We start from the raw sequence: 14797 nt of genomic DNA on the forward strand, positions 1-14797 counted from the left end.
AAGTTTTTAATTGTAATTAAGCATAACTAAAATTTTTATAACTAGTATTTTTATATCTGGAAATCTTTAGTTAACCCCAAATCTTGAATATATTCTCATACTTTTTCTTAGAAATTTTGTTTTAGTCTTTATGTTTAGACATAAAGATCTGCATTGATTTTTTTGTATAGCAAGAGATTGCATGTTGGGATTTTTTTCTTAAGTTTATATAGTTTTTCCAGTGCCAGCTGTTGAAAAGATAGGTACTTGCCCTTGAATTACTCTGGTACCTTTGCTGCTGCTGCTGCTGCTGCTAAGTCGCTTCAGTCGTGTCCGACTCTGTGCGACCCCATAGACGGCAGCCCACCAGGCTCCCCCGTCCCTGGGATTCTCCAGGCAAGAACACTGGAGTGGGTTGCCATTTCCTTCTCCAATGCATGAAAGTGAAAAGTGAAAGTGAAGTCGCTCAGTCGTCTCCGACTCTTAGCAACCCCACGGACTGCAGCCCACCAGGCTCCTTCGTCCATGGGATTTTCCAGGCAAGAGTACTGGAGTGGGGTGCCATTGCCTTCTCCACACCTTTGTTGAGTATTGATTAATCACACAAGTGTGAGTCTGTTTCTGAATTCTCTATTCAGTTCTGATGCTCTACATCTGCCTTTATGTAAAAGCCACATTGTCTGGTTTACTATAGTTTTAAAATAAAAGTCTTGAAATCAGGTAGTGTAAGTCCTCCAATCTTTTTTATTCTTTTCAAAGATATTTTGGCCATCCTAGATCTTTTGTGTTTCCATATAGATTGTAGAATTTCTTTTTTAAAGAAAGCATGCTGGAATTTTAATTGGATTTATAGATTAACTTGAGAAAAATTGGAAACGACGTCAAGCCTTCCATAAACATATGTTATTACTTTCCTAGGACTGCCAAGACAACTATTATAAACTGTATGACTGAAAGTAACAAATTTATTCTCATAGTCAGAAATTAAGATGTCAGCAGGGGCATGCTCTCTCTGAAGGCTCTGGGAGAGGAATCCTTCCTTGTCTCCTCTAGCTTCGGGTGGTTGCCGGCCATCCTCCGCATTTCTTGGCTTGTAGAACCAGTACTCTAAAATCTCTGCCTTCCTGTGCACATGATCTTCTCCTTTTGTATCTCCGTCTACATTTCTCTCTTCTTATGAGAACGTGAGTTATATTGGCTATAGAGCCTGCTGTAACCCAACATACTGTTATTTTAACTTGATTACATATGCAAGGAACCAAGTAAAGCCACGCTTATGCGTGCCAGGTTACGACCTTGGCAGATCTCTTGGGGAAAACACAGTTTAGTCTTATAACAACTTGATACATTTCTCCATTTATTTAGGTCTTTCAGTTCAGTTCAGTTCAGTCACTCAGTCGTGTCCGACTCTTGGCGACCCCATGAATCGCAGCACGCAAGGCCTCCCTGTCCATCACCAACTCCCGGAGTTCACTCAGACTCACCTCCATCGAGTCAGTGATGCCATCCAGCCATCTCATCCTCTGTTGTCCCCTTCTCCTCCTGCCCCCAATCCCTCCCAGCATCAGAGTCTTTTCCAATGAGTCAGCTCTTCTCATGAGGTGGCCAAAGTACTGGAGTTTCAGCTTTAGCATCATTCCTTCCAAAGAAATCTCAGGGCTGATCTCCTTCAGAATGGACTGGTTGGATTTCCTTGCAGTCCAAGGGACTCTCAAGAGTCTTCTCCAACACCGCAGTTCAAAAGCATCAAATCTTCGGTGCTCAGCCTTCTTCACAGTCCAACTCTCACATCCATACATGACCACTGGAAAAACCATAGCCTTGACTAGACAGACCTTTGTTGGCAAAGTAATGTCTCTGCTTTTCAATATGCTGTCTAGTTGGTCATAACTTTCCTTCCAAGGAGTAAGCGTCTTTTAATTTCATGGCTGCAGTCACCATCTGCAGTGATTTTGGAGCCCCAAAAAATAAAGTCTGACACTGTTTCCACTGTTTCCCCATCTATTTCACATGAAGTGATGGGACCGGATGCCATGATCTTCGTTTTCTGAATGTTGAGCTTTAAGCCAACTTTTTCACTCTCCACTTTCACTTTCATCAAGAGGCTTTTGAGTTCTTCTTCACTTTCTTCCGTAAGGGTGGTGTCGTCTGGATATCTGAGATTATTGATATTTCTCCCGGCAATCTTGATTCCAGCTTGTGCTTCATCCAGCCCAGCGTTTCTCATGATGTACTCTGCATATAAGTTAAATAAGCAGGGTGACAATATACAGCCTTGACGGACTCCTTTTCCTGTTTGGAACCAGTCTGTTGTTCCATGTCCAGTTCTAACTGTTGCTTCCTGACCTGCATACAGATTTCTCAAGAGGCAGGTCAGGTGGTCTGGTATTCCCATCTCTTTCAGAATTTTCCACAGTTTATTGAGATCCACACAGTCAAAGGCTTTGGTGTAATCAATAAAGCAGAAGTAGATGTTTTTCTGGAACTCTCTTTAATTTCTCTCAAAAAGATTTTATAATTTTCATTGTACAGATCTTGCTCATATTCTGTAAAGTTTGTCTTCAGGTATTTCATGTTTTTGGGTGCTATTGGAAATGCTATTTTTAAAATTCCATTTTTCAATAATTTTTTCTAATATATAGGAATGCAATTGACTTTTGCATATCAAATCTGTGTCCTGTAATGTTGCTATATTTTATGAATTTCAGTAGTTCTTTTGTAAAGTCTTTAGGATTTTCTGTATAGATAATTATGTTGTCTGCAAATAAAAGACAGTTTTTCTTCTTCCTTTCCAGTTTGGATGCCACATATTTCTTTTTCTTGCCTTAATGCATGGGCTCTGACTTTAAATACCCTATTAAAGATACAGAGCAAACATCCTTGCCTTGTTTATGATCTTAGGGCAAAAGCATTTAGTTTTTTTATTTTCAAATATGAGGTGGCTGTAGGTTTTTTATAGATGTCCTTTGTCAGATGAGAGAGTGTCCTTCTATTCCTAGTAAAGAGTGTTTAGCATAAATGAGTGTTGAATTTTGTTACCAATTGAAATATTATATGATTTTTTAATTCTAATATGTTGAATTACATTTATTGTTTTTTTTAACAATAGACCAGTTTGATTCCTGAGATGATAATATCCATTTAATCATAATGCATTTCCTTTCTATATATTATTGGATTTGATTTACAATTATTTTCTTACAGATCTTTGTGTCTTTGTTTATGAGCTATTTGGTCCATGATTTCCTTTTGTAATGTTTTTGTCTGGTTTGGGCATCAGTTGTTTTTCTTAGTAATTTTATTGTGATGTGTCTTGGTGTGTTTACACCCTGTTTTTATGTCTTTCCCTAAAGCATCTCAGTTTATGCAACTATTCCTTATATATTATCCTAGTGAGTTGGCTCTTTGCATCAAGTGGCCAAAGTATTAGAGCTTCAGCATCAGTTCTTCCAGTGAATATTCAGGGTTGATTGCCTTTAGGATTGACTGATTTGATGTCCTTGCTGTCCAAGGGACTCTCCAGAGTCTTCTCTAGCACCACAGTTTGAAAGCATCAGTTCTTCAGCACTCAGCTTTCTTTATAGTCCAACTCTCAAATCTGTACATGACTGCTGGAAAAACCATAGCTTTTACTGTATGAACCTTTCTTGGCAAAGTGATGTCTTTGCTTCTTAATACACTAAGTTTGTCATATCCGTATGTGCTTTTAAAAATGTTATGTATAAATGCATCTTCCAGTGTAATACTCAGAACTGAATTCAGTCTCATAAATGTGGCCTGTATTGAGAAGAGAGGAGCATCCTTGATTTGGATATTATTAATATCTGACTCTTAGAGGAGGGCATGGCATACCACTCCAGTATTCTTCCTGGAGAATCCCATGGATGGAGGAGCCTGGCGGGCTGCAGTCCATAGCATCACAAAGAGTCAGACACAACTAAAGCTACTGAACATAACATCTGACCCTCAGTGCTTCCTAAGGTTGCCTTTACTTACTGCTTCCTATTAGAGTTTAAATATTCTGACTTTTTTTTTCAAAGGAAACTGTTTTAAACTGTTTCCACTGTTATATATGCATGCAGTTTATCTTACATAAAAACACACACTCCATTCTCTTCAGGTTATTTTGTAATTAAATGTGGTTTACTCTTTGTTTTATATGCAGATTTGATATACATTAGTCTGATCTGCTTCCTAATAAATAACAAAACGTCAGGGGACTTCCCTGGGGGTTCAGTGGCTGAGACCTCAAGATCCCAATGCACTGGGCCCAGGTTCGATCCCTGTTGAGGGAGCTGGATCCCGCATGCTGCAGTGAAGACTGAAGATCCCTCGTGCTGCAGCTAAGACCCAGTGTAGCCAGATGAATATATAGATAAATGAAATTTTAAAAAGAGAGTGATGTACTCACAGCGTGTATGGAAAAACCGTACCCTTAAAAAAAAAAAAGAGTCGGATGTAGAGTTCTGTTAGGTACCTCTGGAATTCTTCTACTCGTTTCATATCCAGAACTTGAACTCTGGTTAAGTTTGCTCAGTCAGCTAGGAGTCAGCCTAACAGTGCTCTGCTTTCTTCTTACGGATGCATCCAGAGACTGTGCAGCCTTGTGGAAATTAAGGTGGCCAATGTCTGTGACATGCTCCTGGTCTTTTATGCTAGCAACTTAAGTCCAAACTCTACAGTTGTAGGAGCCACACCATTGGGTTTTTTTTTTTTCCTTCTGGTAATTGTGGCCATTTCTACTTTTCTATAATTTTTTTTCCAACAAAAATTCTCACGTTTATTCCTGAGCCAAAGCGTTAGTGCAGAAACACTGACACAAAGAGAAAAAACATTTTCCCAATAAAACACATCCAGCTGTTACGGTAGTAGCAATGTTCTCAGTGTAAGATGCAGTTGACCTTGACTCAGATTCCATACATGTGCCATCTGTTGTATGAGGCTTCCTATAGACCCAACTTGGTTCTCCTGCAGCGTCTTCTCTTGGAGTTGTACCTGATTTTAGTACCAGTTTTCGTTCGAATCCATTGGGGAATAGGACTATTCCACTTTTGTCTTTTGGCCAGGAATCAGTTGATCCTGGAAATCTTGTGAGAAAATGTGGTGAGGAGCAGGATTCCCGTAATTTTAAAAATATTTTGAAGAATGGTTCAATAAGCAAATCTCAGTTCTTTTCCTATCATAAGATGTAGTTTCCTGGACCGGAAGACTTGAATGTTTGTAAACTGTCAGGATGTTTTTATTACTTCCTTCATACTGGGACTAATCGTGTATTTGTTGCCATTAAATACTGAGACGACAGAAATATATAATAGCTTAATTCAGAGCACTAACAAAGGTCTTAACTGATAAAAGTCCCATGTCACCATAGTTTTAAAATAGTTTTTGTTACTTATCAAGGCTGAATTTTTCATCAGTTTCATAGGTCTTGAAATTCATAACGTTTAAAAAATAATCACCTCTAATACGAGGTTTTTAGCAGAAGAAATATCAGTAAAAAAAAAAGCTCACCCTGATTTATTATTTGTTATTAAAATTGGCTGGAATTCAAAATGATAAGGGCAAGGTTTGAAATTGTGACTATTGCATTCACATTTTTTCTACTATAAATTTGGTTATGGTTTCAACAGACACTACATTCGTATAAAGAACTCTGGGATAGACTATTCCTGTCAACATGATTCCAAAATTATAGACACTGATGTCAATGCAGATGAGGTTAGCCTAATTTGGTCAAGAGAAGGACATGCTGAGTCTCTGTATGGATAGCTAAAGGCTATTGCCAAGATTGACAGGTGTCCTGTGAGTGGCAAAGAGCCCCAGGGGTAAAATTTGTACTTGGATTACTTCTCTAAGACACAGTGATTGAAGTTGTACCTTTTCCTTGCATTGACTGTGCTCCTAAAATAGTGAGATTTGCTTTTAATACCCTGACTATTCAGATATTTTATAAGCCCCAGAAAGGTAAAGAATTTTATACCTTTTTTTTTCTTATGGTATCAAATTCTGTTTTCAAGAGCTTAACTGTATCCTGTGCATGAATTTTCCTAGTATAGTCAAGTGACCCTTTTTTGTTACCCTGTCATGTTTCACTTAGGCTTTGAGACAGGTGAGAAATGTTAATATAAAAGAATACATTTGTTATTATTGTAAAAGAGGCAACTATTTATTTAGGGGATAATACATTATATTTGGAGAGATTAATTTTTAAGATAATTTTCTAATAAGTAATATATCACAGATGAGTATTATAATTTGATAACAGCTTTTGTTTCTATTTCATCTTATTGAAATTTCTTTATTAAGAGAAGCTTTATAATTTGTCAAGATACATTAGTAGTAAGTATTTCATATCTCAAAATAAGAAAAAATTTTAAAGCCATTAGATTCATGCCATTAAAGAAAGGTAAGTATACTAAGAAAAAACTGTATTGCCTGAGGTTTTTGTGAGATTTGAATGATGTACATGTGTCATCAGCAATGAAGGAGCTATGATTTTAGGCATAAACACAGTAGCTATTTCTATTGAAATTTTTTTTGACCATGTGGCAAGACATGTGGGATGCTAGTTTCCTGACCGGTGATCGAACCTGCACCCCCTACACAGGAGGCACAGAACCTTAACACTGGGCCACCAGGGAAGTCCCTGCTATTTCTATTCAAATAGGAAATTTCCTGGCCTGGGAGGATTGTGTCTTGATTATCTCTGTATTTCAGCGTCAGATATGTAGTGGAAATTGAAGAAGGGGATGCTGGGGAACCATTGTAGGGAGCCAGCCTGTTGACTGGTGTGAAAAATTACCCTGGCCCTCCCAGGACTCAGCAAAGTGTCCCTGAGTGCTGGGTGGGCACCACACGTGTTCCCTCCTGGACCGTGTGGTTTCCTTTAAGCCCAGAATTGGGTGTAGCTGGAGAGGTCAGGTCATTACCATGGTTAGGCCTTACTGATTTAATTTGGACTTGACACTTCATGGGAAATAGGTGGGGAAACAGTGGAAACAGTGTCAGACTTTATTTTTCTGGGCTCCAAAATCACTGCAGATGGTGATTGCAGCCATGAAGTTAAAAGACGCTTACTTCTTGGAAGGAAAGTTATGACCAACCTAGATAGCATATTGAAAAGCAGAGACATTACTTTGCCAACAAAAATCCGTCTGGTCAAGGCTATGGTTTTTCCAGTGGTCATGTATGGATGTGAGAGTTGGACTGTGAAGAAGGCTGAGCGCTGAAGAATTGATGCTTTTGAACTGTGGTGTTGGAGAAGACTCTTGCAAGTCCCTTGGACTGCAAGGAGATCCAACCAGTCCATTCTGAAGGAGATCAGCCCTGGGATTTCTTTGGAAGGAATGATGCTAAAGCTGAAACTCCAGTCCTTTGGCCACCTCATGTGAAGAGTTGACTCATTGGAAAAGACTCTGATGCTGGGAGGGATTGGGGGCAGGAGGAGAAGGGGACGCCAGAGGATGAGATGGCTGGATGGCATCACTGACTCGATGGACGTGAGTCTGAGTGAACTCTGGGAGTTGGTGATGGACAGGGAGGCCTGGCATACGGCGATTCATGGGGTCGCAAAGAGTTGGACACGACTGAGCGACTGAACTGAAGTGTTTCTGAAAGCCTGCTCTGAGCAAGGTCTTGCACAGATGTCCCTTAACTCCTGTGAAGGGAGGCAAGTGAGGTGGTGACTTACCCAGGTTCACTCAATTCTTGCCAGCACAGCTGGGAAGCAGACCCAGGCTCTTGACTCCAGACCCAGTAAGTTTGGAGATGGTGCAATAATCTTAACGGACGTTCCTTGCAATGAGAGAAGTTTAGAACTGCCTGCCTTTTTCTCCCCTCTGTGTCTCAGTTCTGATCTTCGTCTTCCATTGTTCCATCCTTCCCTTGTACACAAGACGCAAGTGCAGATTGGTGACCTCACCGTTGACCTATAAGACATACATCAAAATGTTTAAGTACTGCGTCAAAAATAGCAGTATCGTGTTTGCTTCTTAGAACTCAGCTTTTTGAGCAGCTGATTGGCAGGGCAATGTGAGGATAAGAAGTGTTTCCGGGCTGAGCATGGAGGTAGCAGGCTCATTTGGTGTATGCTGCCCAGGCCAGCCCAGCAGGTAATGAATGATGACTACCAGCAGTTCTCCTGGGAACAGGGCTGACTCCACTCAGCTGCTCTGTCCTTGTCCTGGGCATCCTTTGAATTTGCTGGCTGGAACCTTACTGCCCAAAGAGTAACCTGAGACCCTGACAGTCTCATGTCGCACCTAGTTTCATGACAGACTAAAAAAGTTGTCTCCGTGTGTGCAAGGATTAGCATCACAGCTTGTTCAGAAGAAAGAAGAGATATATATAAGGTGTAGTGAGAAATACATGGCCGTGTTTCATGTATAGCTTAAATTTAGAAAAATTTTGATTTGGACCTGTAATTTGAATTTATGCCTTGTTTTAACAGGTTGAGAATTAACTTTTTTTTTTTTTAATGCCCTCTTTGTATTGAGGATTGGATAATGAAAACAGCACTGGTATTTGAACTACTGGGGCTATTTTCAGATATTTTAGAACCATCATGTGGGTCCCATCACCAGGCAGATGACTCTGTCTCACTGTGAGCCGTGGTCCCTGAAGCAGTCCTGTCTTGAGTGTTTCCCAGCCTGTCTACCTCTCTCCCCTTCCCCGGCCCCAGCCAGAGCTGTGATCCCCTCTGCTGTGGTCTCCTGAGTGCCCACCTAGCCTTATCCCACCGAGTTGCACTTGACCAAAACCTCCGAAGTGTCCAGCAGGTTGGGATTAGCTTTTAGGATGAAGACAAAAGAATCTCCCCTCTGGCCATCCCATGACCTGCTTTCCAGCCTCATCTACTCTTCTTCCCGAATCTTCTGCTTGGTTTTGTCATGCATTGTCACGTCCACACAGATCATCTTCCCGTCCTCTTCGCGTTCTTGCCCCTTCAGTTCAGCTCGGGGATATTTCAGGGCCCCTGGGAAGAAGCTCCTCACTTCCTAACCATGTCAGACCCAAGCATCGTTGGCAATTCCCGCCGCAGCCCCACTGCACTTGTTTCAGTTGCAGCGTTGTGCTTATTTACAGTCTTTGATTCGTGTAGATTCTGATTAAACTGAAAGCCTCAGGAGGGCAGGAGCCAGTGTCTGTTTCCACTTGAATACCCCTGCATCTCACCAAGGGCCTGGTCCCTGATTGCTGCTTAAGAACTACTTGCATGAAAGTTTCATGAAAGGCTTTTCCTGTCATGCTGGCTGCTGTGAGAGATCACAGAGATGGACAGAGGCCCACTTTGCTGTCACTGAGCCCCCAACTCACAGCTGAGGGAAGAGTGAGACGTGGAGCACAGGTATTATCATAGACACTGGGTCACAGCTAGGGCTTGGAAGTAATGTACTTATAATTGCTTGAAAACACCTAGATAGGCTGGCCTTTGTCAATAAATCCAGAATGCATGAATTGTAATGTTTATATAGCACAACATTGTCTATCAAAACCCCTAACGTTCATAAAGTAATCCTAGCTCCAAAGGAAAGAAAAAGTTGGACACATTCAATACTAAAAGTTGAAAATGTAGAATAAAATGCATTAATGTTTTTAAACACCAGGACAATTCTACCTGTGGAGCTGGTCTTTATGGAAGAAATGAGCACTTTTTTAGTGCTGCCAGACATTTGGGGGAAAGTTATTTGAAAGAAGTGCCGATGTTAAGGTTGTGGACGAGCTTGGGGCCAGCCAGAGACCTCGTTAGCCTATATTGTGTGGGACTGTTAGGTCGGCTGTGGACGAGCTTGGGGCCGCCAGAGACCTCGTTTGCCTACATTGTGTGGGACTGTTAGATCTGCCGTCACGAAGGTTTTTCCCCTCCTCTTCCCCGGTCACTGACTCTCCCACCCCAGCCCTGGGCGCTGGCAGTAACCACGCGCCGGTAGGAAGGCCGGCTGGCAGCGCGTTCTCAGAGTCACGTGACCCTTGTTTGAAGGCAGCTGTGTGAGGTTCAGGGCGGGCATTCCCCTCTCTTCTGCTTCGGGACAGCTGGTTATTGTCAGGTCTGACGAGTCTCCCTTGCTCTTTGCTCGCTGGGCGCGGAGGGAGGTTATGCAGCAGGACTTTAGCTAGACCCAATGGGAATTACACTGATCTGGTGTCTGGCCTTGGTTCTCATCAAGTGGGTCGCCTCTAAGGTAGGCCATCTTTATTTTTAGGATGGTGACATGAATCTTTCGTTTATACATTGGTAGGAATGGACTGGTTAGTGGAGTTCCTTCTCCTTTTGCTCCAGTTTTTGTTTCTGCTTACAAGAGCTCTGCGGTTTTACCTGTCAGCTGTCATTGTCATGTTATTACCATGTTACTATCTGTCATTTTCATTTTTCTCCCACCTATTCCTCCTGAAGGGCTTTTTACAGATCATTGCTTGGTATCGAAGTAACTTTGCTCAGGATCATGCCTTTAAAGAAGTCTGTCTTTTTTTTTTTTTTTTTTAACTAGTTAATGTCATGTCTATTTACTGTGCCAGGGTGATCAAGATGAAGTTATCCAAAAACTAGAGTGCCACTGGGCTGACAAACAGACTGAGGTCTTCATTGCCATTAAAAATCGAGTTTTTATGCTTAAGTTCAGCTTCTAAGGTTATGAAATTATTGAACAGTTTGGGCTTTTGGTGTACATATTTTAAACATTCTCTTCTGGAGTTACCAAATTTATGTAACTTATAAATACGAAGTATAATTACTGGGGATTTCTAAGCAATTGTAAACTTTTTAAAAAAACTAAATACCACTTTCTAGCCCGTTCTCACTTAAGGTCTTGTTGCTACTGAAATATATGCCTTAATTATAGTGAAAAAAGTAAGATTATTGTATTATGTATCTGTTGATCTTTAATTTGGATTCCAAAGACCAGGCTTAAGAAATGCTTGATAGACTGCTACTCATTTGGTATCTGATTGAGAGTGTAAAGTAGGAAATACTTAAGATTGTACTATGTAAAATTCTTTTGTCTGTACTTGTGTAAAAATGATTATATCTTTAACCCACCATGCAGCTTTTTTTCTTCCTTTATTAAGAAAACTGAAAAGTGTAAACATAAACTTAAAATGTTTAAGACCAATACCATTTGCTAGTAAGCAACACAAAAACTTCTGTAAAGTTAAACGTCTTTTTCAAGCGAGGTTTTGATCCCGGATAAGGTAGTGTTTTCACGTTTAAGCATACTGTTTTAGGCATAGTTGTGTCTTTCTTGAAGCAGTCGTATTTCCTTACTGAACATGATTGAAGAAATCTCAAAGAAAAACAATAGGCTCGATTTTTTTTAATCTTTGTCTTTTGTAAATTAATTTTGTCACACAGACACCAATTTACTCATTGTTTTTAGAGGATTAGCTTGCCAAGTTACTGAATGAAGGTCAAGTTAATGGATTAGTTGAATTGTAGATTTTTTTAGACACTTTTTACTTTGTTATAACAATCAAAAATTTTTTAAAGTTTTTAAGCAACAGACTGCTGTTATTTTCAATGTGTGACTTTTAAAGGTATATAGCGAAGAAGAACTGGAGGCTAGTGTTCAATGGATGGATGCAAGTCTTGGATAGGCACTCAGATAGGAACGCTTTTCTGGCTTATGTAAGATAAATTGCTATTGTTTGGTCGCTAAGTTGTGTCCAACTCTTTGCAACGCCATGGAACTCAGCACGCCAGGCTTCCCTGTCCTTCACCAGCCCCCAGAGTTTGCTCAGATTCATGTCCATTGAGTCAGTGATGCCATCCAACCATCTCGTCTCATCGTCTGTCACCCGATTCTCCTTTCCTCAGTCTTTCCCATCATCAGGGTCTTTTCTAATGAGTCGGCTCTTCCCATCCAGATGTAAGATGAAAACACTCTGAAAAAGCTCACTTTACTGTATCAGAGAAAGCTTTCAGAACTTTGGGCTTCTTCATCTTTTGTACTGTGTTACCATTTTTTGTAATGTGACCCAGAAATGTATTCAATGCTACTCTGTTTAGGCCCTGTGACAGAGCGTCTAATGACGGAGGGTATAAAACCTACCTCTAGAGGTCTTGTTCAGTAAAGAGAGATTTTGTCTGAAGGCACCTGGAGCGTTTACTGGCACAGAGTAGGAGCGCAGCAAAGAGTTAATGTATCATTACTTTACCACGAAAGGGAAATACACACGCTTTTGCACAATAGGTTACTTGAGTGGGAAAGTTGAACAAGATAAAAACCATAGCACTTAAAATAATCTTTCGTGCTTGTGCTCAGCCCCTCAGTTGTGTCCAGCTCTTTGCAACCTCATGAACTGTAGCCCACCAGGCTCTTCTGTCCATGGGATTCTCCAGGCAAGAATACTGGGGTGGGTTGCCATTCCTTTCTCCAGGGGATCTTCCCAACTCAGGGATCGAACACACGTCTCCTGCATTGTCAGGCCAATTCTCTACCACTGAGCCACCTGGAAAGTCCCTTTAAAACACATTGTCCTTGGGAATTCGCTGGAAGTTCAGTGGTTAGGACTTCTCACTGTCACTGCTGGGGCCCTGGGTTCAATCCCTGGTCAGGGAACTAAGGTCCCACAAGGCTCGCAGCATTCCCCTCCTCCCCACCCCCCCGCCAAAAAAAAGCACACAACACAACATGTCTGTCTTTAAAAGTTACACCTTAACTAATATTGGGAACAACTTTTACGCCTTTTATCATCTACCTTCTAAGTCAGATCTTTTATGGAAGAGCAGTTCACCCTGATTCAAGGCAAGTGTCTTAGTCGGGCACTCAGAACTCCTGCTTTTGTGGCTGTAGATTCTTTGGAACCTTACTGTTTAACTTGTTTGTGCTGCTGCTGTCAGTTTCTGATTAGCTCGGCCGCGCCCGTGTTTTGACCTATACTAGTTTGCTTTACAAGCTGTTCCCAGGATGGCTAAATTAGAAAAGTCACGAGTAGGAGCGTCTCAGTTATTTCCATTCACTGGTGAGGTGAGTGGGAATGTGGATGATAGCTCACAGTGTTTTATGACTGACAGCGTGACTTGGGATTTTGGTTCAATTTGTTTTACTATCTTTATTAAAAATAGAATTTTACAACTATATGGCTTGTAAAATGATAATCTTTTAAAAAGGTATATGTTAAGCCTGAGCAGCAGTCTGGGTGTATAAAGCACACATAATTATAATTTTTTTTAATTGGGCCTTCAGTAAATGTAGGTCTTTTTTTTATTATTTATTTTTATTTATTTATTTTGACCGTGTTGCGTGGCGTGTGGGGTGGGATCTTAGTTCCCTCCCACCCCCCCACCCCCCGCCCCCCACCCCCCAGAGATCAAAGCCATGCCCCCTGCAGTGAAAGCTGGGAGTCTTAACCACTGGATGGCCAGGGAGGTTCCTATAATTATTTTTTAAAATAACACTTAACATGGAAATCACATTTTTATAATTAATAATTTATAGTGCATTTTTCCAAAAGGAGTTCCTGGATTGCTTAGTGAAACAAATTTGATATTCATTTTAAGCTTCATTTGTGAGGCAAGTAAATGAGTAAATTGTCAGTCAGAATGTATTCATTGATGGTTCACATTTTTAAGTCCATTCTTAAAAAAATTTCCTTTTGTCTCATTTAGATTTATTTCATAAGAGTTATGTCTTGTGGTTTAGGGTAGAATTTTAAGTATTTACAGACCAGACTTACTTAAATTAGTAATAAATCAAATTAAATGAATACTTTGGACATCCTTAAGTAATTTGTTAAAATATATTTAAAATTAAGTTCTACCCTTTTTGCCAAGTTTTAGAAATGATTAACTAAGACTCTACCGTTTTAATATCTAAACTGGTGCCTCTATAAATAAGTCTAAAGTGAATACCTTAAAATAAGTTTAGTATGTCATAGTTATAATCTAGATTATGTTCATTACCCAGTTTTTCTGAAGAAGGAAATAGCAACCCACTCCAGTATGCTTGCCTGGGAAATCCCCTAGACAGAGGAGCCTGGTGGCCTACAGTCCATGGGGACACAAAAGAGTTGGACACGACTTAGCCACTAAACAAGTCAGTTTTTTGCTTACACTGTTTTAACAGCTGGTATTAGTCTTTCAAAGTCCTTAGAGTGATGAGATTTTACCTCTCTAATTAGTGGCTCTTTTAGTAAATACCCCTCCCTACACTTAAAAAAAAAAAAAAGGCAACTGGGTTTCCTGAAGAGGACTGTTAGAGATAACAGGTTACAATTTGTTTTAACAAGCTGTTTACTCAAGTTTTATTGGATACAAGTGGGTTGATAGGTACTGACCATGACAGGCTGTTACACAATCATACCTGTGGTTTCATGAATCTGATTTGGCCGGTAGGAATACTTATTTCCACCTATGTGCTCTTCGTACTACTAGATTTTCCTCTCTTATGGTGGTATTAAGGGGAGGCTTGAAATCTGATAAGCTAAATATCTTGGGGTGGGGATGTGAACAGCAGCTGTGAGTTGTACCTTTTAATACCAAGTGACTACAGTGACTGTTTGCTCCCGAATAAGTAGTTTATGATGAGACACTGCAGGAGGCTTAGGGTCTTCTGTTGGTGGAAGACACTTTAACTTTATTAAGCGTGATGCTGCCAGGGATGTGTTCTGTATGATTTAGTCCCTTAGAATTTGAGATCTTCCACTTCTTTGTAGGTTTCTTTGTAGTAGATTCTTACTGTATTTTTTATTTGATTTATTCTGTGAATATATAATAATTATGTGCAAACATGCTCAGTCATATCTCTTTGAGACCCCATGAACTGTAGCCTGCCAGGCTCCTTTGTCCAGGGGATTTCCCAGGCAAGAACACGAGTTGGGTTGC

The 14797-nt window shown here is 40.4% G+C and overlaps 1 protein-coding gene and 1 pseudogene across 15 annotated transcripts in view; one reads left to right on the forward strand and one right to left on the reverse strand.

Annotated features, from left to right (window-relative positions):
- PDE7A (phosphodiesterase 7A) overlaps positions 1 to 14797 on the forward strand; it is a 106602-nt gene that overhangs the window by 40474 nt on the left and 51331 nt on the right. For 2 of the 15 annotated variants that reach the window (XM_086336788.1, XM_086336794.1), the window contains exon 1: positions 9934 to 10160. The exons of 12 other annotated variants lie outside the window; for them this stretch is intronic. In XM_086336788.1, the coding sequence (XP_086192914.1) occupies positions 10101 to 10160 (60 nt within the window). In that variant the 5' untranslated portion in view covers positions 9934 to 10100. Of the gene's footprint in view, positions 1 to 9886; positions 10161 to 14797 lie in introns of those variants that run through there. One more of the 15 variants, XM_086336797.1, reaches the window with a different exon arrangement.
- Positions 4926 to 5105, reverse strand: LOC147359427 (large ribosomal subunit protein eL39 pseudogene; annotated as a pseudogene).

This window comes from Bos grunniens, chromosome 14 (assembly GCF_055505025.1).
Source record: "Bos grunniens cultivar Pamir isolate PY7600 chromosome 14, Bosgru_T2T1.0, whole genome shotgun sequence".
Lineage (NCBI taxonomy): Eukaryota > Metazoa > Chordata > Mammalia > Artiodactyla > Bovidae > Bos > Bos grunniens.